At 40.1% G+C, this 26,289-nt stretch overlaps 1 protein-coding gene across 1 annotated transcript; it reads right to left on the minus strand.

Annotated features, from left to right (window-relative positions):
- Window positions 1-330: 330 nt before the first annotated feature.
- On the minus strand, window positions 331-25,971 carry LOC131198727 (collagen alpha-6(VI) chain-like). The gene is made up of 6 exons (XM_058183682.1): window positions 25,579-25,971; window positions 14,561-14,651; window positions 12,425-13,096; window positions 11,760-11,862; window positions 11,389-11,600; window positions 331-934 (listed from the first exon to the last, which is right to left on the minus strand). The coding sequence occupies exons 1-6, from the start codon at window positions 25,837-25,839 to the stop codon at window positions 762-764; spliced, it is 1,512 nt and encodes a 503-aa protein (XP_058039665.1). The 5' UTR covers window positions 25,840-25,971; the 3' UTR covers window positions 331-761.
- Between the last annotated feature and the right edge of the window lie 318 nt (window positions 25,972-26,289).

Raw genomic sequence — 26,289 nt, forward strand, 5'->3', positions numbered from 1 at the left:
CTTCTTAAAAATGCTCAAACTGTTTGAGTTTAGGAAGAAGAGAGATTTTTTTTGTTCAATGTGTTTATTTCTAACAAAAGGCAGTATTTAAAAAATTGTCTGTACTTTTGCATGCATCTTGGAAAACAAAATACATTTCTGCATCTAGATTTACCAAAGATAAATATACAATTGTCTGAAATACCATATTTTGTTTTGTTTTCCTTTTGAACAAAATATATATTTAGGTGCTATAAAGCAATATCAACTTTTATTCATTTTGTAATCCATATTAAATGTTCTTTGTTCAATCACATAATTCTTTTAATATTCACAAAGTAGATAATCTGAAAGCATAGAAATACAATGGCATTAAATATAAAACAAAAATCTTATTGTATTACAGTACAATTCTGAGTACATCACTATATTCACATTAATGCATTAATACATTAAGCACAACAGGAATTATTAAGGTAATTGTGAACAGGCTTGTAACTTTAGTCTAGCAAAAAACAAAAGTCATCAGAAAACAAATTCTTATGGACTAAGAAGTTGACAATACACAGGTTGATCTTCAAAATGCCAAATATATTGAGCTTTAAAATGCCACAAGAGTACTTGTTGTTTAAAATTTGCATTCGAGCAAATATGAGTTGTGCAGATTTCATCTCTGCAACAAAGAATTTAAAAACCTGTTTTAACTGAAACTGGGAATTTAGTTCATTCTATTTCTTTCTTATTTAGCATGTAGCTAGGCATACAGTTTATACATTTTAATACTACAAGGATATCACACATAAAGCGTCACATTCTTCTTGAGTTTCAAATCTATTTTTATTTCCACCACAGCCACCATACCAGAACTGGAAGCACATGTTTTGCTGTTTATGGAAGTACCATTTCAGAGTATAATTTTCACACTCGCCACTGTCCATGTCTTTTGAACAAGCATCTACAAAAATAAATAAAAAATGCTTTTTGGTTAGTGACTTGAGATCAATCATGATGAATCTTTCTGTCAAGAATTAGAAAGTGGGAAACTTAGAGAGAATTCATGTTGTAGAAAAATGCACAATTTAACATCAATGAAGTCACAAATTTAGCATCAGGCCTACAACCATAAATGGCTAGTGGTTAGAATAAGGTAGTTGCATAGAAACAATAAAGACTTTGCACTGGAAGCCCTGAATGAAAAGAAGAAAAGAACTGAAATGAAGATTTATGGGTTTGAGGTTAAAGAGAGTTAAGGGAAAGAGAGTACAATGACAATCACTGGGGGGGGAAAGGCAGAAATCAAATTTCTATTTTCTTATTTATTTTTTATTTTTCTGATTTTTATTTTTTATATTCTTATTATATTGTAAAATTTAATATCTACCTATAGGCAAGGCCTTTTTTGCAGTTTCAAACATTTTTATGCAGTTTATGACTCATGGACAAGCAAGCTGCTGTGTAGAACTGTGTGCCACATCCTCTTACTGCTTTTTTATTTTTTGGCATCATAGAAAAAAAAGTCTGTTGAGTCCACAAATATAGAGGTGTTGGCTTATCTTTGGCTTGATGTGGGTTATTACCTGTGCAGGCTTTCTCAGCTGTCAAACACAGTTTTGTTTCCAATCCATCCTCCACAATTCTATTTTAATTTATTATTGTTAATTTCCTTCCCCATTTTAGTCCAAAGATTTCCAAGCAGCTTACATACAAAATACAATATAAGAAATTAATGAGTTTAAAAACAACTCCAATAATGAAGTTCCTTAAAGACAGTATAATGTAGGACTAAGAAATATTATTTCTTAAAATTTGGAACATAAAAGGAAATTTCATTCAGCATTGGGAAACCTTTCTTTAAAAAACCATGCTAATGTTGGTGCACCAGAATTGAAAAGGCCCTTACATTTTCACTTCTAATAATAGAAAAATTCAGAGGCAAGGAAATCTTCAAGCACTACTTCTATTACTGGCAGATAGAAATACTCTGCACTCAGAAGCAGAAGCAGTTATTTATTTCAAGCTTGGCAAGACAGTTTGAAAAAGAGATTCTACCTTTTTTCCCCTCAGCTCTTGAAATATAATTTCAAAAAGGAGAGAATTGTGCAGTATTTCTCCCAGATAGCGTAGTATCCCTGTACTTATTTCATCTTGAAGTAATTAAAAAATATATCTGTATAATGTCCTATCTTGCATTGTATATTCACCTCTCCAGTGACATACAGCTTCCTGGCTTTTCTACACTTTAATTAAGTTTCCTGTCTAAAATAAGTTTTATTCCTTTATGAAACAAAAAGATTTTATATAGTCACTGTACCTTATAGTTATAATACCTCATGGTAGCATAAGGTATTAAAATGAATAATATCACCCTAGCAAGCTTTTTGGATGTTCAACAGTTCCTTTGAATACAAGTTAGCAAAGATTTCTTGACATATTTGTTCTGTAGCATTTTCAATAGGGAGTTATTTATTTATTTATTTATTTATTTATTTATTTTATTTTGTCACAACAATATATATATATATAAGTATCATACAAAAAGATTATATAGTATATAAACGTATATATGAGTAAATATTAGGAGGTATAAGCATATATATATATATATGTCTTTGGTTGTTCGGGTTTTCTCCCGTGTAAAATTAGAAGTGTCTTGGCGACGTTTCGACGAAGTCTCATTCGTCATCTTCAGGCTTCAGCTTCATGCTTCTGGGAGCAATGTGTAATTAATTAAGGAAGAAACAGCTGCAATCACACATTGCTCCCAGAAGCACGAAGCTGAAGCCTGAAGATGACGAATGAGACTTCACAAACGCCGCCAAGACACTTCTAATTTTACACGGAGAAAACCCAACAACCAAAGACCTCAGAAAACAAATATATATATATTTATATATATATATATATATATATATATATATATATATATATATATATATATATATATATATATATATATATATATATATATATATATATATGTCTTTGGTTGTTCGGGTTTTCTCCCGTGTAAAATTGGAAGTGTCTTGGTGACGTTTTGACGAAGTCTCATTCGTCATCTTCAGGCTTCAGCTTATTGCTTCTGGGAGCAATGTGTGATTAATTAAGGAAGAAACAGCTGCAATCACACATTGCTCCCAGAAGCACGGTTGAAGCCTGAAGATGATTTAATGAGACTTCACGAAACGCCGCCAAGACACTTCTAATTTTACACGGAGAAAACCCAACAACCAAAGACCTACATACAAACACCCGTGAAAACCTCAGAAAACAAATATATATATAAGTATCATACAAAAGATTTTATATAGTCACTGTACCTTATAGTTATAATACCTCATGGTAGCATAAGGTATTAAAATGAATAATATCACCCTAGCAAGCTTTTTGGATGTTCAACAGTTCCTTTGAATACAAGTTAGCAAAGATTTCTTGACATATTTGTTCTGTAGCATTTTCAATAGGGAGTTATTTTATTTCAAGCTTGGCAAGACAGTTTGAAAAGAGATTCTACCTTTTTCCCTCAGCTCTTGAAATATAATTTCAAAAGGAGAGAATTGTGCAGTATTTCTCCCAGATAGCGTAGTATCCTGTACTTATTTCATCTTGAAGTAATTAAAAATATATCTGTATAATGTCCTATCTTGCATTGTATATTCACCTCTCCAGTGACATACAGCTTCCTGGCTTTTCTACACTTTAATTAAGTTTCCTGTCTAAAATAAGTTTTATTCCTTTATGAAACAAAAAGATTTTATATAGTCACTGTACCTTATAGTTATAATACCTCATGGTAGCATAAGGTATTAAAATGAATAATATCACCCTAGCAAGCTTTTTGGATGTTCAACAGTTCCTTTGAATACAAGTTAGCAAAGATTTCTTGACATATTTGTTCTGTAGCATTTTCAATAGGGAGTTATTTTATTTCAAGCTTGGCAAGACAGTTTGAAAAAGAGATTCTACCTTTTTTCCCCTCAGCTCTTGAAATATAATTTCAAAAAGGAGAGAATTGTGCAGTATTTCTCCCAGATAGCGTAGTATCCCTGTACTTATTTCATCTTGAAGTAATTAAAAAATATATCTGTATAATGTCCTATCTTGCATTGTATATTCACCTCTCCAGTGACATACAGCTTCCTGGCTTTTCTACACTTTAATTAAGTTTCCTGTCTAAAATAAGTTTTATTCCTTTATGAAACAAAAAGATTTTATATAGTCACTGTACCTTATAGTTATAATACCTCATGGTAGCATAAGGTATTAAAATGAATAATATCACCCTAGCAAGCTTTTTGGATGTTCAACAGTTCCTTTGAATGAGTTCTTGTGCCACGCGCACTTATTCTTCTGTCTGCCCCACCACATACATTGGACAAACCAACAGAAGAATAAGTGCACGCATTGAAGAACACAAGAACTCATTCAAAAAAGAGGAACCAACTTCTTCCCTGGTCCAACACTTTAAAGTCACAGAGCATGATATTGACTTTAAAAGACCAGAACTATCGCCAAAACTGAACACTTTAACAACAGAATAATCAGAGAAGCCATTGAGATAGAAAACGCCCACACAGCATGAACAAACGAGATGACACCTCCCGCCTACCAGCCATTTGGAAACCCGCCCTTATTGACAAACGAGTCCCTAACACGAGGAATGACACCAGACCCACACTCACAAGGTCCACACAGGATGTCACCACCGCACATCCACCCAGAAAGCAGACCCAAACCCACACTGATCATGAAGCACGACCAAGGACCAGAAGCCAGACCGCAGCTGCAACATTAGCCATTTCAAACCCCTCCAATCCATTCATGCAGCAGACTGACACCCACTATGAAGATGTAGCACGACCACAAAGCCAAACAACAGCTATGCAGCTCACCAGCTCAAATCCCCCTGCAGCACAGACTAGACTGAGCACAACCAAGCCCCCACCAACACAGGACACACCCCCAGCCAATCAGAGCACAGAAAAAACCCCATCCAATATATATATATATATATATATATATATATATAAAGAAGAAAAAGAAAAAACAATAGGACAGGAACGGTAGGCACGTTTGTGCTCTTATGCACGCCCCTTATGGTCCTCTTAGGAATGGGGTGAGGTCAATATTAGAAAGTTTTTGGTTAAAGCTTTTGGGATTATGGGAAGAGACCCAGAGTCAGGTAAAGTGTTCCAAGCACTGATGATTCTGAAATCATATTTTCTGCAATCTAGATTAAAGCGATTAACATTAAGTTTAAATCTATTGGTTGCTGTTGTATTATTGCAATTAAAGCTGAGGTAGTCTTTAACAGGAAGGACATTACAATAGATTATTCTATGAGTTAAACTTAGGTCTTGTCGAAGGCGACAGAGTTCCAAGTTTTCTAAGCCTAGGACTTCAAGTCTGGTGGAATAAGGTATTTTGTTGTTTTCAGAGAAATGAAGAACTCTTCTTGTATTCAATTCAATTTGTTGAATTTGTTCAATTGTATTGATGTCAGAAATGTGAGGGTTCCAGACAGGAGAGCTGTATTCTAGAATTGGTCTAGGAAATGTTTTATATGCTCTGGTTAGTAGTGTAGTGTTTTTGGAAAAGAAGCTACGCAAGATTAGGTTTACAGCTCTTAGAGCCTTTTTTGCTATGTAGTTGCAGTGGGCTTTGGCACTTAGATCATTTGATATGAAAACTCCAAGGTCTTTAACAGGGTGGTGGTCATCTGTAAGGTAATGTCCATCAAGTATGTAATTAGTGTTTGTGTTCTTTTTTCCAATATGTAAGACTGAGCATTTGCTGGTTGAGATTTGGAATTGCCAAGTTTTAGACCAAGTGGTTAGATGATCAAGGTCTTTTTGAATGGTAGATGTATTGTCTGTGGTGTTAAATAGTTTAACATCATCAGCAAAGAGAACACAATTACTTGAGATATAGTCACAAAGATCATTAACGTATAGTATGTGGAGTGTTGGTCCAAGAACGCTGCCTTGAGGAACGCCACTCTTGACAGGAAAAGGGTTTGATAGAGCAATGCCAATTTTGACCACTTGTTGTCTGTTAGACAGAAAAGCAGATATCCATTTGTGAAGAGGTCCTGAAATGCCATAGGATTTTAGTTTTAGGAGAAGTCTCTCTCCTTGGAACCATTCACAACCTAATGGATTCCAGACATGGTTAACTAAATATCCCTACTAGTAAGATTCATAGAATCATAGGGTTCAAAGGGATTTAGGATGATCCATGTAAGGTAGGAATCCTCCTATCACCCTGGACAAATGGTTATTAAATCTTTTCTTGAAAATCTCCACCTGTTTATTTGTTTGTTTGTTTGTTTCACATTTCTGAACCATCCATCTCCCTCAAAGGATATGGCTATGGTAGTTGAAAATCTCTCCAGTAATAATCCCAACTAATCCAAACATTATGAAATTAGGAAAAGGCTGTTGTATGGAATGAAAAGATTCATTGAGTTAATTCATTTTATACACTCCTTAACTTCTTCAGTGCCTATTTGCTTAATCATATTTTTCTCTCAACTAAGGTAAACAAAATTGGACCTTCATCAGAAAATAAGCATCATGTTCATGCAATCTTCATGCAATTTTGGTTAGATCAATGAAAGAAAAAAATGGAATTTGGTGAGTGCTATACATCTAAAATGAAACAGTACTTTGGTTCAACACAGTTCTTCCCTCTCTCTTCAAGTTAGCCTACAAAATGCAGCCTTTTCTATCAGTTTTCTTTACTCTACAGCTAATATGCTGCCACTAAGTTTTCAATGCTGTATAATTCTTTTCTGTTCTTTCCTTCAGAAATATATATGTTTCTGTATATTACTTGGCTTTATTATTTTTATAGGTATGGATGGTGTGTCTCTTGGACCAGGGGTGAAATGCTCCCGGTTCGGACCAGATCACCTGATCTGGTAGCGAGGGCAGTGGGTGGTTTGGAGAACCAGTAGCAAAAATCCCTGCCCCTCCCCCGCCCCAGCTGAGCCACGCGATCATCAGAATTTTTTTTTTTACTTTTAAAAGCATTTTTTCTTCCGCTGAAGAAAAAGTTTAAAAAAAGCCTCTGATGATTGTGCGGCTCATCTGGGATCATCAGTTATGGGGGGGGGATGTGTTCCTTTTTGTGAGGGTGGCTCCATTTGCACGGTAAGTGGGAGGGGCAGATATGGCGGAAGGGGGGGATCGTATCGGTCTAGGAGGTCATGCGTTCAATGTCTGCAAGCGATCGCGTGCCCCGATCCCTCTGACTTTTCCCGTTCCCCGGATGGTCAAGACCCTCAGAGCCTGGGCCTTCGTCTTATGTTATGCAACGCACAGTCCGTGGCCAATAAGGCCCCCCTAATACACGATCTTATCCAGGGGGGCGCCGCGGATCTTATAGGCGTTACGGAGACCTGGTTGGGCACTGAAGGGGGCATGCCCCTGGTCGAAATGTGCCCACCGTGTTTCCGTGCATTTCATCAGCCGAGGGCCCAGGGTAGGGGTGGGGGGGTGGCGGTTGCTATTAAAGAGAGTCTAGAGCCGAGGGAGACCACTGTACCTCAGATTGCCGGGTGTGAATCCCTGTTTGTGAGATGGGGTCATAGGTGTCAGATGGGCTTGCTGGTCACATACCTGGCTCCTTGCTGCGTGACAGCTGCCCTGCCTGAGCTCCTGGAGGTGCTTGCCGGGGTGGCAGTGGAGACCCCCAGACTTTTAGTCATGGGGGACTTTAACTTGCCATCTGCCGGCTCGTCATCGACAGTGGCTCGGGAGTTCATGGCTTCCATGACGGCCTTGGACCTGACTCAAGTAGTGGATGGCCCCACTCACATCGGGGGTGGCACTCTGGATCTTATTTTTATCTCTGGTCAGTGGTTGAAGGATCTGGATTTGAGAGATGTAGTCATAGAACCTTTGTCATGGTCAGATCACTCTCTCCTTCGCCTGGACTTTCTGACCGCCACTCAACACCGCAGGGAGACGGTACCACAACGTTGGTACCGTCCCAGGCGCCTGATGGACCCGGAGAGGTTCCGGACGGAGCTTGGGCCACTTCCTGAGGGTCTGGCTCACGGCACGGCAGAGGAACTAGCCGCAGCCTGGCAACGGGGTGCGGCTGGGGGTTTTGACTGTTGTCCCTCTGCGGCCTCTGACCCGGCGCAGATCCCAACCGGCTCCTTGGTTCTCCGAGGAGCTGAGGGGGATGAAACGCCGGAGAAGACGCCTAGAGAGCTCCTGGAGGTCTAGCCGTTTAGAGGCTGATCGGACACTAGTTAGGTCCTATACTAGGACCTACCTAGTGGCACTGAGGGAAGCGAGGCATTGCTACGCCTCCTCCCTCATTGCGTCGGCAGATAACCGCCCAGCCGCCCTGTTTCGGGTGACCCGTTCCCTCCTTCACCAGGGGGAGCGGGATGACCCGTTGCAGGGACGTGCTGAGGAGTTTAACGGTTATCTATACGATAAAATTGTTCAGCTTCGAGACGGTCTAGACCAAAATTGCGGCGATTCAGATGAGGCGTCTGAGGGTGGTCTTGGTGACATTTTCTGGGATGAGTTTGACCCTGTGGCTCCCGAGGACATGGACAGGTTGTTGGGTAGGCTGAATGCCACCACGTGTTTACTGGACCCGTGCCCCTCCTGGCTGGTGCTGGCCACTCAGGAGGTGACACGAGGCTGGCTCCAGGCGATTACGAGTGCCTCCTTGTTGGAGGGAGTCTTTCCGGCCGCCTTGAAAGAGGCAGTGGTGAGGCCCCTCCTCAAGAAGCCTCCTGGACCCGGCTGTCTTAGGTAATTATCGTCGGTCTCCAACCCGCCGCGCGAAGGTTGTAGAGAGTATGGTGGCATATCAGTTTCCCCTGCACCTGGATGAAACTGTCTATCTAGACCCGTTCCAGTCCGGTTTCCGGCCCGGCTACAGCACGGAGACGGCTTTGGTCGCGTTGGTGGATGATCTCTGGAGGGCCAGGGATAGGGGTTGTTCCTCTGTCCTGGTCCTATTAGACCTCTCAGCGGCTTTCGATACCATCGACCATGGTATCCTGCTGCGCCGGTTGGAGGGATTGGGAGTGGGAGGCACCGTTTATCGGTGGTTCTCCTCCTATCTCTCCAACTGGTCGCAGACAGTGTTGACAGGGGGGCAGAGGTCAGCCCCGAGGCGCCTCACTTGTGGGGTGCCGCAGGGGTCGATTCTCTCGCCCCTTCTGTTCAACATCTATATGAAGCCGCTGGGTGAGATCATCAGTGGCTTCGGTGTGAGGTACCAGCTGTACGCTGATGACACCCAGCTGTACTTTTCCACACCGGGCCACCCCAATGAAGCTATCGAAGTGCTGTCCCGGTGTTTGGAAGCCGTACGGGTCTGGATGTGGAGAAACAGGCTCAAGCTCAATCCTTCCAAGACAGAGTGGCTGTGGATGCCGGCATCCCGGTACAGTCAGCTGAGTCCTCGGCTGACTGTTGGGGGCGAGTCACTGGCCCTGATGGAGAGGGTGCGCAATCTGGGCCTTCTCCTGGATGAACGGCTGTCTTTTGAAGATCATTTGACGGCCGTCTCCAGGAGAGCTTTCCACCAGGTTCGCCTGGTGCGCCAGTTGCGCCCCTTTCTAGACCGGGATGCCTTATGCACGGTCACTCACGCCCTCGTGACGTCTCGCCTGGATTACTGCAATGCTCTCTACATGGGGCTCCCCTTGAGGGGCATCCGGAGGCTTCAGTTAGTCCAGAATGCGGCTGCGCGGGTGATAGAGGGAGCCCCTCATGGCTCCCGTGTGACACCTATCCTGCGCAGACTGCACTGGTTACCTGTGGCCTTTCGGGTGTGCTTCAAGGTGTTGGTGACAATCTTTAAAGCGCTCCATGGCATAGGGCCGGGCTATTTACGGGACCGCCTACTGCTACCAAATACCTCTCACCGACCCGTGCGCTCTCACAGAGAGGGAGTCCTCAGGGTGCCGTCAGCTAGGCAGTGCCGTCTGGCGACACCCAGGGGAAGGGCCTTCTCTGTGGGGGCTCCCACCCTCTGAAACGAACTCCCTCCAGGACTTCGTCAACTTCCGGACCTCCGAACCTTTCGTCGCGAGCTTAAAACACACTTATTCATCTGCGCGGGACTGGATTAGATTTTAAAGTTATTGGTTTTAAGGGGTTTTTACTATTTATATTGTTTTTAATAATTTGGCAATAGAATAAGTTTTTTAATCGTCGTTTTTAATCTGTATTTATATGTATTTTAATTGCCTGTGAACCGCCCTGAGTCCTTAGGGAGATAGGGCGGTATATAAATATGAAAAATAAATAAATAAATAAATAAATAACCCTTTAAAAGCATTTTTTCAGCCAAAGAGGTTGTAAAAAAAAAAAAAAAGCTTTTAAAAGGCTCCTCTGGCGATCCCAGCTGAGTTGCCTGATCATCAGAACCCTTTAAAAGCATGTTTTCTACAAGCTCTTTGGCCAAAGATGTTGTAGAAAAAATGCTTTTAAAAGTAAAAAGAAAAAAAGTTGGCCACGCCCATCCAGTCACATTCCCCCCACCAAGCCATGCCCACAGAACTGGTAGCCACAAATTTTACATTTCACCCGTCTTGCACTAGCTAATTTGAAAGCCTATTGCCCAATATGTAGTTAACAAAAATGGCCTTGATTAAAATGATTAGTTCCAAAGCTACGTAATTAAAATAATATTTTTCAGCCTTTTCTCTGTCACCTGATGCCTTCCAAATGTAGTTGACCATAGCCCCCATAATCCCAATTCTATGGTCTTTCAAGCTGGATAAGAAAGGAATTATAGTCCCTAACACCAGATATATCTTCATAATATACACAGAGCAATTCAAAGTAATGAGGTATTTCCATTTTTAAAACTGTGTACAAATCAAAAAAAGGTGTGCAAAAATTGAAAAATAAAAAAATTAAGATGGACTTGGAAAATCATTTATGTGGAAATGCTTGCTGACTCTAGAAATTTCAGAGCAGTGTCAAAATAAGAATTTCAGTTTAAATGCATTTTCAGATATAACGTTGACTTTTGTCAAACCATAGTAAGTGCCACTGAAATGATATATCTAACTACATTAGTGCAGAACATGCTGAAGAAAAATAAAGGAGATGGGAAGAAATATGGTACATTTCTTCTATGTCTCAACTCTTGTTGCCTCTGACAGCCTTTGATCAGAAAACAAAACTGATTACTAAAACGTATAAATGTCTCTTTAGTTTTAGGAACTGAGCTGTAGGCTGTTTTTTCTCAAATCTTCCCCCAACATTACTGTAAGTATATGTATGGCAGGCATTGCATTGTTAATGTATCATTATATAATGATAGGCATTTCACATTTCAGGGAGTTTTTATAAAATCACCCAGTAGGCAATTTTCAACATCCTCATTTATATAATGTGCACACATCCTTCCATAGGTACATACCCTTCGCTCTTTGTGCTTTCTTAAAATGTTCTTCAGTCTCTGTCCCATTCCCATTTTGAATACTGATGGTGGTGAAGTATTTATTTTCTATTTGACCATACTGTTCTTCTTTTGGTCCTTGGGTGGTTTTTAAAATTTTGTTTTGCACATTTTTCCTGGATAATTCTGAAGATTGCAATAAATCATTATGTTTCAATCCAGGAAACAGAATCCTATAAAGAGAAAAGGAACAAAAAGTCAATTTTGAAAATTATACACAAGGAGTTTTTAATTCATATTGGTATACCATTATCCAGTTTAGGACTTTCTGATCAGCTAAGGCCTATGGCAATTATTACCAATTACTTCTCATGAAGAACTGATTTTTTTACCTGTCAGTTATCCCTACAGCTTGTTGATAGGTGTCTCCTCGATCCAGGATTTTTCTTGCACATTTTTCTTGCAGGTTTTTAGGAGGATAAAGATTCAATTCCCCTGTGGGGATGGGGAAAGACACTGTTTAGAACTGAATACTACAATAAATTACTTATTCATAAATAAAAAAATACTGTTTGCACTTAAACAAATGTCTGCATGTTCATTTTCTATGATTTGAGAAGATCTAGTAGTGAATCATGCCCTGCATTCCTCTGTCACATGTACATACATCCCATTGGATCCCATTGAAGTGGGGAAATATGGCCCCTTTATGAGCTGCGGACTTCAGCTCCCAGAATTCCAGAGCCAGCTTTTTAAATTTCCAGGTGATCTTTATAATATCAGATCATTCAAAGCATGGCTGGCTCAGGAATTCTGGGAGTTGAAGTCAACAGGTCATAAAGGGGCCACAGTTTCCCACTCCTGCATTAGATGTTTGCACATAGGCTTGGGTAAGAGTTGCTGAGACAGAATGGCTTAATGTCACTTAGTAAATCAGAATGTGATTGCATCCAAGGCATATTGTCACATTTCTAACAAGCCATGTAGATGTCAAAATAGTAAACGTATCAGGCATCAACAAACAGTCCCACAAAAGGAATTAAAGTATACCACTTACTTTTCAAAAGGTTTAAGAAGGCCCGGCTAAATCTCAGAGCATATGGCAATTCAAGTTTATGAACTTTGCCCATGTGTAATAGATGCTGCTCCACTGGAACACTGGAGAGTTCTGTCATTTCTGAATCATCAGTTTCACTGCCAAGGGCCAAGGTGAACATGGTGAATCCTTGGCATTTGGCTTCCAATGACATTTTTAGAAGTTTTTCTGTATCCCAGGTGCTTGTCTTACTTCCCAGTATTGTAAAAATGATCTTGTGCTTTCTTGGCCTATCAGCTTCCAAAAACAGATTATTAATGGTCCATTCTAGAGCATGACCCACAGCTGATGAACCTTTCAGCTGGTGAAGTGATTCCTGAATATGTATTTTCATCAGATCCTTAGTGCTGTATGTAGTCAAGTCAAACTCCAAAGATACTGAGCTTGATAATTTAGTCCCTGAGAAATTTGGTGAAGTGTGTTGTACCAGAGCCACTCTTGCTCCTTTATCTGACTCAACAGGCAGGGAAGCAATAGCAAAATAATCCAACATTTTGCTCACAAACTCCTTCATTGTTTCAAACTCCTCACTGCTGACATCCCGAGATCCATCCATGATGTAAGCTATATCCATATTTATATTAATTGGAGGGGGATCCACTATTTCACATTGTGAAACAGGATTACATATATCTGTGGAAGAAGCACAAAGTACCGGTAATGACTATTTCCATGGAGTGATTGAAAAACTGAATGTACAGAGATAATATTTTGCTTGGCTTCTTTTTTATAAATGTTTCTCAACAAATGAATTTGAAATTATCTTCATACAGGATCACAAATAATGCTATTGATATGAACACTGAAAATTATAGTGTTATTAAATTTGAAGGGACCTAGTTTGAGAAGGTATTTTAGGATAGCTGAAGGTATTCTAGTGTTGATTAGAACTTGATTCATATTTTAAAAATCTGTCTATGTGATGAACTATGTGATGAGAGTATTCTGCATATTGATTGGTTGAATGTATTTATTTCTTATGATCAAAAAACTAATTGATTGATCAGTTCAACATTATATTATTAGCCAGGAGTATCCAGGGGCAGGATTTGGGGCTCCAAAAAGTCAAATGGTGCCTGTGCAATTGAAACCATGTCCCTTTTTCAATTGTGTTACCTGCACAACACATGTAAAAAGGGGAAGAGGTTCAAGCACAGAGTTGTAGCTGTCTTCTTATTTTTAACTCCTGCTGTTAATGCCTCTGAAAGAAGCAAGGGACATAATGAGTATCAAGGGATTTTATAAAATAAAAATAAAACAACAGACCAAACAAAATCAATATACTGAAGTAAATAAAAACATATCAAATTGCACAAAAATATTAGTAATAAATCATCCTATTTAACTTAGCCATATCTTCTGCTCATAGTGAACTACTTATACTATTTGTTTAAGAAATATTTTAAATAATATATAAAAATCAAACAATGAATCATGGTCCACATAATTCCTTGTTCAGGTCCATGTTTATACTTATACCTGTTATCTAGTACATGTTCGACAAATAAAATAAATAAATAATAAATGTAGATTACACTTAAGGTTATGGTAACCTTCCAGTTTCAGACTTTTCACATGTGATTACAATTCCTTTTTTTCTTATTAGCACTGTTCCTTGAAAGATTTTGATCACTAAGCCAACTAAGTAAAATATCTTGGTTTCTAAATTTCCAGCTCAGTTTTATAGTGCCAGATCAGTCTTAGCTTCCATTTTAGGCATAAATATCATTTTAGGCATAAATATCTGTGAGGTGAGCAAGAGGAAGAAATATCACTGAAGCTATTTAACCTATGGACTTATATCTGATGCCAGGATGCAGATACAAAAGGCAAAGAACTGCATTATAAGTGTGCACTATCCATTCTATCATTTTTCATCATCATTGTTTTTACTTATGATCTTAACATGACATCTCCTTTTTGTTCAATTTTACCAGAGAATATATGATGCTTGCTAGATCCATATACAAACAGATGAAGAAAATTTGAATTCTGAAATTAAAAGACCTGGTGTGTGCATGTGCATATTTATGAGACACACAGAAAAAATAGTATATACATAACCATTTTAAGAAATAAGAGAATCAATGGACTTACCATAGCAGAGAGAACAAAGTGAAACATCATTCAATCTCTCTTCCTCCTTGGATTCCCAAACAAACAACTTAAATCGACCAGTATCATCTGTCTAAATAAAGAAGAAGAGAATACAGGAAGAAATACATTGAAAATATTTTCTGAACTGTAAGGTATTTTATTTACACATGCACATGCATGCTCAGAAACATAAATTTATGCAACGGAAAGGGATTTCAAGGGTTTGTTAAAGCCCATAGCTGAGAGGATATCAAAATATTAGTATCAAAGGAAAGCCCCAGTCAGTTTAATAGCAGGAAGGCAAATAATGTTAATATGTATGCCATATTTTAAAAAGTGGAGTGAACATCAAAAACATTCAGCTGATGCTAACAGCTTTCTTTTATTTTAAATCTTAATCTGACAATCTGGAACTAAAGGGGATGTCCATCTTTTCTACAGGCTTTTCCTAATAAACATTTTAGAATTACTATTTGTCAGATAATTGTACCGCAAACTTCATAACATTCTAAATTTCAGATAAGAAGCTTCAGTTGTCCCTTGGTTCAAAATGGAGATCACATAAATTTGGCTTCAGGTATGAATTAATAGCATATTTAGCCTTTCTTGAAGCTAGCTTACTATAGATGCCAGGGAAAAGGTGTGATTTGCTCCGTATATAAAACCATCTGATGTCTCTCCCCAGTCCATTGATGAATATCCCAATTCAGATTGGACACCAATGTTCAGAATAATGCTAATATTTGCCATGTGGGGATATGATAATGGAAGAAAGAAATCCATAAAGACATTTACACTTCCTTCTATAGAATTCCATCCAGAAACATGCACCATGTTCTAATTTACTCCTAATTTTAATTTAAATGAATGGATCTGGATATACTTTCATATTTTCATAGAGATGTCTTCCAATTCCCTCTCTTTTGAAAGAAAAAGAGCAAATTCACTCAGTGCTATAGAAAAGTTAAAATTTTACATTCATGGAGAAGATAATCAAAGGCAAATCAAGGTCACACAAGGCATTATTCATAGGAAAAAACATATGCCCTGCTAGTACCCAAGCAAAATAGTCCCTTCAGAGTTGGCTGGAAATCTTTCAATATGGCCTGTTATTTTACAGCTCGTTCAAAAGCAATTAATTATTTCCTTTACTGCTCTCAATTTACAACTTCTGAAACTAAACCAAAAGGATTTTATAAACTGGCAAGAAATCAGAGTAAAATTCAAGATTCTGTAAAAATCATTATACTTTGGAATCTAGCATGCAATTTGGCTCTCTAAAATGCATCATGCAAAAATTAAAATGCAAGAATAATCCTGGATTAATTTCGATTTTTGCTATCCTCAGCATTCATTAGTTATCTTATGGGTCTTCATGTTTCTGAATATCACACTTTTTAAAAAAAAAAATTAGGTCAAGTACAGTTTCTGAGATTGAAAGAGATCTATTTTTTTACTGATTTACTGCCCAAATTGTATAATCAGAAGGAATGAGTTTTTGCTTCAAATTTTCTTTTCCATATAACTAACTAAAAATGACCAAATGAAAATGAATTAAGTCTTGTGATAACTAATTATATATTTGAAATAAGAAACTACACCACACAAACGAAGTTTAATAATCCACTGCCCCAACATACAGATGTATAACCAATGTTCTCCACCTCTGCATTATTTTTCTTTTTTTGGGATTTTTTTTTAAAACAACTTTATAAACCAAATACACTTTGCTTTTCTGAGATCAAGTGGCAAAAGATTTGAAGTTTTAATAAATAAATTAAAAATATACTTCCAATTTCACTATTCAGATTTTGTTGTTAAGATTATATTTGCATATTTGACATTAAATTTAATGCTAAATATGAATTTGCCTGTTTTCCATTACCCTAAATGATACTTGGATTAATTTTTTAATTAATCTGCAGCAATATAGCTATACTGGTTTAATTCCATGTAATCTTTCCTACTGCTAGAAATTTCCTGCAGGAAATAAATCTAGCCTCAGGTATGTGCAGTGGGTTTTTCCTGAAACTTGACATTTGGGAGGAGAGAGACAAAAGAAGTTAAGTTTCAGAAACAAGATTTGGGGTGTCAGAGACTGAATGGGGGTCTCACTCACTTTGGTCTCTGGATTGACACTGTTTCAGATGATTATTCTGAGAAGTGAATGATTGTAATTTATTTATTATTTATTTGTATTCCACCTTTATTATTTTTACAAATAACTCAAGATGCAAACATATCCAATGGTCCAGGACCGAGCCAGAGAGGAAATAAGCAAACAGATGCAGGAAACACTTCAGCTCATGAATCCAAGTTTACTTCCCTTAGAGGCTGGAGCCTTGGTACACATAAATATAATGCTCAGAGCCGCACAAAGTCAATGCTGAGAGCACTCGCCTCCCAGCGCATTTTGTAGTCCAAGCCCCTGCCCATGGTCCAGTTAGTCATGCCTGCTGGTAGCCCAGCATGCAGCCTCTAACCAGCATCTGGTTGCAGGCCGACGGCCAAAAGGACCAAAGTCTGGAAGGCAGCACCCACAACAAAGCGCAGGGATGGCCGCAGGGTACACAGCTGATGCACGGCCAGTGAACAGCCCCATATGCCGCTGCCATCCTATCCATCCAGCCGCACGCCTGCTGCTGAATCCAGCTGGGGAACACCCCCTCCAATGGCCGGCTGGCTGATGCTGTCATGATATGCCTCACTGCCACCACCGGTATCAGCCAAGGCTGATGGTGTCCAGAGAAGCTTCCTTCCATCACCAACGACTTGGGTCATGCCGCCATCATTGCCATGGAAGTGGGACTTTCCACTACCGTTGATGTTGCCATGGCCCACTCCGCCAGGTCCACAGCCCCTCACCTTGGTGAAATCACCTGAACTGTGCCCACCACCACCACCTCCACCCCGTATGGCAGGGTATGACAAGCCCTGATGCAGGGCTCGACATTTATTTTTATTTATTTGTATTCCACCTTTATTATTTTTACAAATAATTCAAAATGCAAACATATCCAACACAATGTCAACTATCCAACTAGTAAACCCAAAATAAGGAAACACTCTCAGGAGCTCTGAATTCCTAAAAGTAAAACTTTATTGGATATACCATTTTGGTACTGAAGAATGGCCACCGGCTATAGCAACACAGGAATTTTCCCTGGCAATCGCTTCATGGATGTGCACACTGGACAGCTGGTTACATAGCTTTCCGTGTCTTTTTTCATCTTAGGCTACCAGAATTGCCTTTTAACCAAGTGAATGGTCCTTACAGTCTCGAAGCGGCCTGCCGGCTTTATGTCATGGCTTGTATATGGGCTCTGGATCCTCTGGCTGGCTAGTAGATACAGTTGTCTCCCTTTCACGCCAGATCCTTTCTCATCGTCAGCTCATTTTTTGTGGTCCTTGAACCATGCATCTTCTTTCAGGGTTTCCTTTAGTCATTGGATCAGCGCACTATCAGCTGGCTGAGTGGTTAGTGGCCGCCCTCTTGTGGAGACCTGTGCTGCCAGTTTCTAGGAGGGGATAATGGAGTTAACGATTTCTTCCCAGGTACTTTTGTATTGGGGCATCTTAGAGAGTGCAACAGTGAGGAAATTCTTCCCTTGTGGCAAGTACCAAAGGGTGAAATTGAATTGATTAAAATTCTGAGTTCATTGTAACAGTAACAAAGTTGGAAGAGACCTTGAAAGTCATCTAGTCCAACCCCCTGCTCATGCAGGAGACCTATACTAGGGATTCAAACTGCCAAATTGCCGACCTTTCTGATAGTCAAGCTCAACGTCTTAGCCACTGAGCCATCTAGCTATTGTACTTGCTTATGAGACAGCTTCCTCGGGGTTTTTAGGGCTTCTAAGTTCTTGTGGTCAGTCTACACTTTGAAAGGATCTTACTGCCCTCCACTAATTGCCTCCAAGTCATAAGCGCCCATCGAACAGCATATACTACCTTTTCACACATCGCCCAATGTCTGTTGTCAGTCAATTTCTAGGAAGTATAGGCACAGGATTGCAGCACCCCTTTTGCATTTCTTTGAAGCAGAACATACAGTTGTGACTCAGGCTCAAGTAGGTAGTAGAAACTCAGTCAGTGAAAAAACAAACTTTTTTCGAACAGCTGAGAATTACTTCATTCTCAGCATAGTTCAATTAAATTAATGCAAATTCTTCTCAACACAATTTTTTTTATTTCATTTTGTAAAAATAGTATACACAAACATCAACATAAAACAACAACACATCATAAAAGAAATATATATATATAAGCAAAAGTATGCAACCATGTTAATTTGATATAATGAAGGGAACAATAGGACAGGAACGGTAGGCATATTTGTGCTATTATGCACACCCCTTATAGTCCTCTGAGGAATGGGGTAAGGTTAATAGTAGACAGTTTTTGGTTGAAGATTTTGGGATTTTGAGTAGAGACTATAGAATCAGGTAATGAGTTCCAAGCGTTAACAACTCTGTTACAGAAGTCATATTTTCTGCAATCAAGTTTGAAGCGGTTGATATTAAGTTTGAATCTATTGTTTGCTCTTGTATTCTTGCGATTGAAGCTGAAGTAGTCTTTTACAGGAAGGATATTGCAATAGATGATTCTGTGTGTTAAACATAGGTCATGTTGGAGTCGGCGGAGTTCTAAGTTTTCTAATCCCAGGATTTCAAGTCTGTTGGTATAAGATATTTTGTTGTTTTCGGAGGAGCGAAGAACTCTTCTAGTAAAATATTTCTGGACGCATTCCATTTTATTAATGTCAGAGATGTGGTATGGGTTCCAGACGGATGAGCTGTATTCAAGAATAGGTCTGGCAAATGTTTTGTATGCTCTAGTTAGTAGTGTAGAGTTTTTGGAAAAGAAGCTGCGTAAAATTAGGTTTACAACTCTTAGAGCCTTTTTTGCTATGTAATTGCAGTGGGCTTTGACATTTAGGTCATTTGATATGAAAACTCCAAGGTCTTTGACAGGGTGGGGGTCGTCAGTAAGGTAATGTCCATCAAGCTTGTACTTGTTGTTAGGGTTCTTTTTTCCAATATGTAAGACTAAGCATTTGCTGGTTGAGATTTGGAGTTGCCAAGTTTTAGACCAATCGCAAACAAAGTCAAGGTCTTCTTGAAGGGTAGAAGTATTGTTAGTGGTATTAAATAGTTTGACATTGTCAGCAAAGAGAACACAATAACTTGAGATAAGGTCACAGAGATCATTTATGTATAGTATGAAGAGCGTTGGTCCAAGAACACTATCTTGGGGAACGCCACTTTTGACAGTAACAGGATTTGAAGAAGCGTTGCCAATTTTGACCACTTGTTGTCTGTTTGACAGGAAGGCATTTATCCAATTGTGAAAAGGTCCTGAAATGACGTAGGATTTTAGTTTCAGGAGAAGTTTATCATGTACTACTGAGTCAAAAGCTTTGCAGAAGTCTATGTAGATTGCATCTATTGCTTTTCCTTGATCAAGTTTGGTAGTCCATATGTTTTTGCAGTGGAGAAGTTGTAAGTTACAAGATAATTTTTTTCTGAAACCAAATTGTTTGTTAGAGGGTAGGTTGTTTGTTTCAAGGTGGAGTGTAATGGATTGGTTTATGATAGATTCCATTACTTTGCATGAGACACAACATAGAGAGATAGGTCTGTAATTTTCAACTAGGCTAGGATCACTTTTTTTGAAGATAGGGATGACTGTGGCTAGAGACCAGAGTTTGGGAAGGGAATTAGTCGTGAAAGCTTTATTATGCTATGCTTAGGGGTTCTGCTATATTAATTGAAAGTTTTTTTTAAAAAGTATGCACATAGTCCATCTGGTCCAATAGATAATGATGGTTTCAGGTTGCGAAGAGCTTTTTCAACATTATCTTCTGTGAAGTCTATATGTGTTAAGTCGTTGTTAACATTTTTGGTACGATTGAGGTATATCGGATATGAGCCATCGCTGTTTACAAAGACTGAGCCGAAAAATGTGTTAAAGAGGTTTGCTTTAATTGTTTCATCAGGACATTCTTTGCCATTAGGTTCTTTTAGTGGTGGAATGGATCTTGTTTCTTTAAGTTTATTGTTCACAAAATTATAGAAAGCACGATTTGAATTAGTGTGTAGAAGGTGTTCTTCTTGCTTGGTGTGGTAAATGTTACATTCAGTTTTTATTTGGTTGCAAATATTTCTGTAGCAGTTTTTGAAGTTTGCTACATAACCCTTTTTGTTTCTTCTCCAGAGAGATTTTTTTTTTTGGATTGAAGCTTTTTTATTGATATGGGTAATTTTGTTTTCTTTTGTTTTGTTTTTTGATTTTGGTGGTGATTTGTGGTACTTACAGTTTGATAATTTTATTGATTTCAAGTAGGAATACTTTATAGTGGTCTTCTGCAGTGATACAGGTTGAGAATAGATTTTGCCAGTCAAGAAATTAGAGATCATTGTTTATAAGGTCATAGTTGGCTTTTTTTAAATTGTAGTATGGAGTACTATTGTTACGACGATTTATGTGAGGGCGTATGTTTAGACAAAAGTCTATCATGCATTCCTCAGTCCTATCACAATCCTTGATCCAATCAGACAAACTGCCAAAGGCCTTTCTTGGGAAATGTTCAGAAGATACCGATACAAAAATAAATGCAAGAAGACAAAGTTACCAACGTTGTTTTCTGGCAAAGCCCAAATGCCGTTGCTCATCTGTTTTAAGCCTTATGGGAGGGGCCAATCATCTCTTGGCCCTACTCCTAAGTCATCCTCTTTGCTTGAGCTGCTCTTGCCTTCTGGCAGCTCTTCTCATGCGTGCATTAGGAACAGGCTCCTCCTGTTCCTCTGCCTCACTACTATTAGTCTCTGGAGGCTCTGGAGTCCACACCTCACTCCCCAATGGCCCTGGCCCCACCTCAGCCTCCGACGCAGAGTTCTTATCCCGGCCTTCTCAGCCTCATCACTGTCCAACTCTGTTGCCAGCTCTGCAGGCTGCTGGTGGACCACAACACATCCCCCACCACTATATTGCTAGCATCAGCTTGTATTACAAACAGTTCCTCCAGATTCAAGTATTTAAGGCAGTGGTGAAATTCAAATTTTTTTACTACAGGTTCTGTGGGTGTGACTTGGTGGGCGTGGCTTGGTAGGCGTGGCAGGGTAAGGATATTGCAAAATCTCCATTCCCACCCCACTCTGGGACCAGCCAAAGGTGGTATTTGCCAGTTCTTTGAACTATCCAAAATTTCCACTACTAGTTCTCCGAACTACTCAAAATTTCCGCTACTAGTTCTCCAGAACCCGTCAGAACCTGCTGGATTTCATGCCTGGTTTAAGGATTGGCTCCCTGAAAAAAGCCATATGAGCTTTTTGAAAGCCACTTGGCATTCTATAGTCCAGTTAAGCAGCTGGCTTGGCTTGGGTTTCACACACACACACCCTGCCCATTTTTAGTAATTCAGTGATAGGCAGAGCTATCTGTGCAAATGAGATAAATTGGTGATAGAAGTTGGCAAAGCCCACGAAACTCTGTAGTTGCCTTTTCATCCAGGGTCTTCCCTCTCTAGTATGACTTTCACCTTTCCAGGATACATCTCCACTCCCTCACCGGACATTTGGTACCCCAAGTAGTCCAAACTGGTTTTGTGGAAGTCGCATTTGGATAGTTTAGGTTAGAGCTTGGCTTTCAATGGTTTTGTTAACATTTCCTGCACTAACTTTAGGTGAGCTTCTAGGTTGTCAACAGGTACACTAGCAATCCTTTATACAGGTGCTCATCAGTACTTAAATGATTAGTTCCATGAACATCACAGGTGCTCCCTGCACCCAAAAAGCATCACCCAGAATTGTTAACACTCTAAGGGACAATTGAAAGCTGTTTTCCACTTGTCTCCCTCTTTAATTCTCACTTGGTAGTATGCTTCTGTCAAGTCCAGCTTGGATCATTCCCTTGGCCAGGTATACTTCATAATGGGGAAGAGGTACATGTTTTCCACATAGACCCCATTAATCCCTCAAAAATCCACACATAATCTCAAAGACCCATCTTTCTTTTCATTGAAGCACAACGGAGCTGCCATCCTAGCTTTTGCCGGTTGGATGAAACCCCTAAAAACCCCTAGATTTTTATCCACAAAGCTTCTGAACTCCTCCCTTGGAGACATTGAGTACATTTTTGGTTTGGGTAATTTTACTCCAGGCAGTATTTCAATGGAACAGTCAGTGGAGCAATGGGGAGGGATAAAGTCTGATTCCCGCTCACGAAATGCTTCAGCTAGGTCCAGGTACTTCTTTAGATGGCCGGCCGCACCTGGCCACTCTCAGCTAATGCATTCACAAATTCTGTATTTACTCTCCTCACCAATGATGTTTCACCACCTTTGTGTGTCATCCACATGCATTGCAATCCACCTGCTTTACTCCTCAAGCGCCACTTGTTGTCCTTCCAGTCAACTCCTGGATTCCTTCTAGTCAACTCCTGGATTCCACCATTGGCTGCACTAATCCCAATTTCATAGTCTCTGCCATTTTGGGGACTACTATAAACCAAATAGTTTCCTTGTGACTCCCTGCTTTCAGGGTTACTGGCTTGGTTACCTTGCTCCAAAGTGGGGCACTAACATCTCCACTGGGATGTCAGTGGGGCAATGGTTCCATCATCATCCCCCTCACTGTCACTCTCTTAGATCAGGTTGGGCTTGCTGGGAGTCAGAGTTTTATCCCCATCACTGGAGCGGGGAAGAGACCTCCATGATCTTCTACTCCTTCTCCCTCTTGGGTGCCTTCTTGGCTTTCGGTTGACTCAGAACCTTCAGTGCTGACATGGGTTGCAGGCTGGGCAATTGGCAGCCCAATGGCCTTTTTTCCCTATATCAGAAGCATGCTCTAGGAAGGTGTTTCAAACTCTCCTTTGAGGTCCAGGGAGGGGCTGTCAGGAGGGCATCTCTCTTGGCCTTGTTGGGGATGACCCTCATGTGCTGCATGTTGCCGATATCCCATCAGGTCTAGCTCCACTATAGTCACCAACTGATACCATGCCCCAAGGGCAGACAGTTTGGGTACAGTTCCTTGTTTAGTCTGTCTCAGAAGTGATAGATCAGCAAGTGTTCCAGCCACCCCTTCAGCTTCCTAGTCAGGTTGCAGAACTCCCAAATGTATTCAGCTACTGGCATACTCCCTTGGCTTACGGCATGGATCCTGGATTCCACTTTGCAGGCTTGTGCAGGGTCTCCAAATCTAGTTCAAAGGTCATCCAGAAATGCATCCCCCAACTCCAGGGCCCTATCATCATAGAAGAACACCACTCACTCTGCTGCCTCTTATTTTAGATTTGAAGTAATTTTGTTCACACAGGCAATTTCATCCGGGTACGTTGTTCTGTATAGCTCCAAATAGTTCCACACCTGGTTCAGGAAATAGGCTAGCTTCTCTGGCTGCCTGTCAAACATAGCTTTCAGAGGGACGGGTTTTCAGTCATCCCAAATTAGCACATAACACGGTGGCAGCTCCACTGCCTGTGGGATTGCTTGAGCCTGAGTTCCTGCCACTGCAAGGATCCCTGTGCTTGTCCTGCAATCGTGGGAGGGACAGCAGCCCACCCCCTGGGGACCCTAGCTATTTGCGTCATGCTCCCCAGCCTCACCAGTTGGGGTGGAGGCAGGTTTGCCAACACTTGGCCAGTCCCAAGTCTTGCTCTCAGGACCAATGATTTCATCAACATCACTCCCCACATCTCCATTCTGACAAATGTCTCACACAGCTGCTCCTCTGAAGGGCTACAGCAGACTGTCTGGAATTTTCACTTCACTGGTTTTTCCCAGTCTGCAGCCCCCCTGGCCTTCCATTTGTTCCCTCAATTCATGACCACTCGAGACAGGATCAAGGGGAATTCTGCTTCAGCTGCCTTCCCCAATCCACTCGGCCACCACATCTTCAGGTTAAGGCAAATGGATCCCGCCATGGCTCCTTCCACATGCACTGGTTCCTGCTCCGTCTTGTTCATCCTCACCTTGGATCAGGTCACCACTGTCTGCATCGCAGAGTCAACTTGGGCTGCTGCCAGTGCCGCCCATGGAAGGACTGATCCAGGCTTCACCTTGGCTTCACCACGACATCAACTTTCTGCTCTGTTCCAGACATCATTCAGTCATAGCTCTCTCAGATGCATCCAAGTAGGCTGTGTTAAGTTGAGGAGAGCTGGTTTAATGTCAACTGATCAATTAGTGAACCCAAAAGAAGGAAACACTCTCAGGAGCTCTGAATTCCCAAAAGTAAAACTTTATTGGAGACATCATTTTGGTACTGAAGAATTAAAACCACTTCTGGTTTTCCTGCACAAATGCTTGCTTACTTAAACAATAGCTTTCCTTTCTCTCCACCTCTGGGTGATCACATTGTCTAATTATGAGATATCCTTTTATTATGGGAACAATCCATCTGTTTCTCAAACACTTGCATTGATGGCTGCCAAGCTTTCACGATCCACACACACATTCTCAGCATTCTATTTTCCCTTCCCTCCCACCAGGTCATTATTGGCAAGTTGAAAAGCATTAGGTTTGAAAGAAGCAAAGAGGTTCAATCTTGACATACAACTTCCTCCTCCTCCTATTTTCCCCATAACAACCCTGTGAGGTGAGTTGGGTAGAGAAAGAGTGACTTACCCAAAGTCACCCAATTGGCCTTCATACCTAAGGAATTCTTAGTACAACATTCACTCACATCAAGAAAATATTTTTGAGAGCCCTCCCTTCAAGAGAAAATATTTTTTTAAAATAAACATCTGGCAGATATATCTAGATTAGAGAATGGAGAAAAGTCAAAATTTAGTTAGAACTCTGGTGGGAACTTCTGAAAAACCATATCAAAGCCCAGTTGCCATGACTCAATTTCCAGGCAACTCTGACTGGATCACTGAGAATCTTCACAGACATAAGTCTGATAAAAGATGTTGGTCACAACCACAACTATAGCATCATTACATTGCTATTAACACCGCTCTGGCCACACTCCTTCACCAATCTGTAAGTTATTTTTTTCTGACAATGACCTCCTTACCAAAAATGCTTCTCTGACATTTGATGCTTCTCTCAAAGCAATGACTGTTGGGATGATATCTAAAGCACTGAATTCTAGCACAGCTGTATTGATAGAAGCAGCATCTTGTGATAGGCCAGCAGTAAGGAAAACAGCAACTTTTCTGATAAGAGCCCCTTGGCGATGATGTTTAAAAGCATTCCTGGCAACAAAGCGCATGGCCCTTCCAATATTCCGCTGGCCTGAAGATCTCTCCAAAGGAATTCCCTGTACTGCCTCCATAAGGAGATCTTTTCTCTGAAAGTCGGAGAACCGGATAAGGTACTTTATATTGGTATTGTATGAAAGCACTGATATCCGAGCACCAGTTGGGCAATTGCTTCTGCTAATGCTCAAATCCTTCAACAAAGACTTCATAATGCCTTTCATCCTTTCAAAGGAAACTGGAGTAACATCTTCAGACATGTCAAGAGAGAACACCACTTCAGTTGGGTAAACTGGACATTTGTTCTTGCCTTGTAAGAAAAGTAAAAATGTATCAGAATGTTTCTTGGGCTAAGAGAACACAACTGTTTTTTAATTAAATATGATCTAATTCAAATAACTTACCTACACAGCAAGCTGGATGGGATAAAAGAAAGTTGCTTTAATTCTAATTGTTATACTTATTTGACCAACTATACACTATCAATAAACACAACAGGGAACTTGATCTGAACATGCTCTTTGTTT

The sequence above is a fragment of the Ahaetulla prasina genome, chromosome 4 (genome assembly GCF_028640845.1).
Source record: "Ahaetulla prasina isolate Xishuangbanna chromosome 4, ASM2864084v1, whole genome shotgun sequence".
In the NCBI taxonomy this organism is placed as follows: Eukaryota; Metazoa; Chordata; class Lepidosauria; order Squamata; family Colubridae; genus Ahaetulla; species Ahaetulla prasina.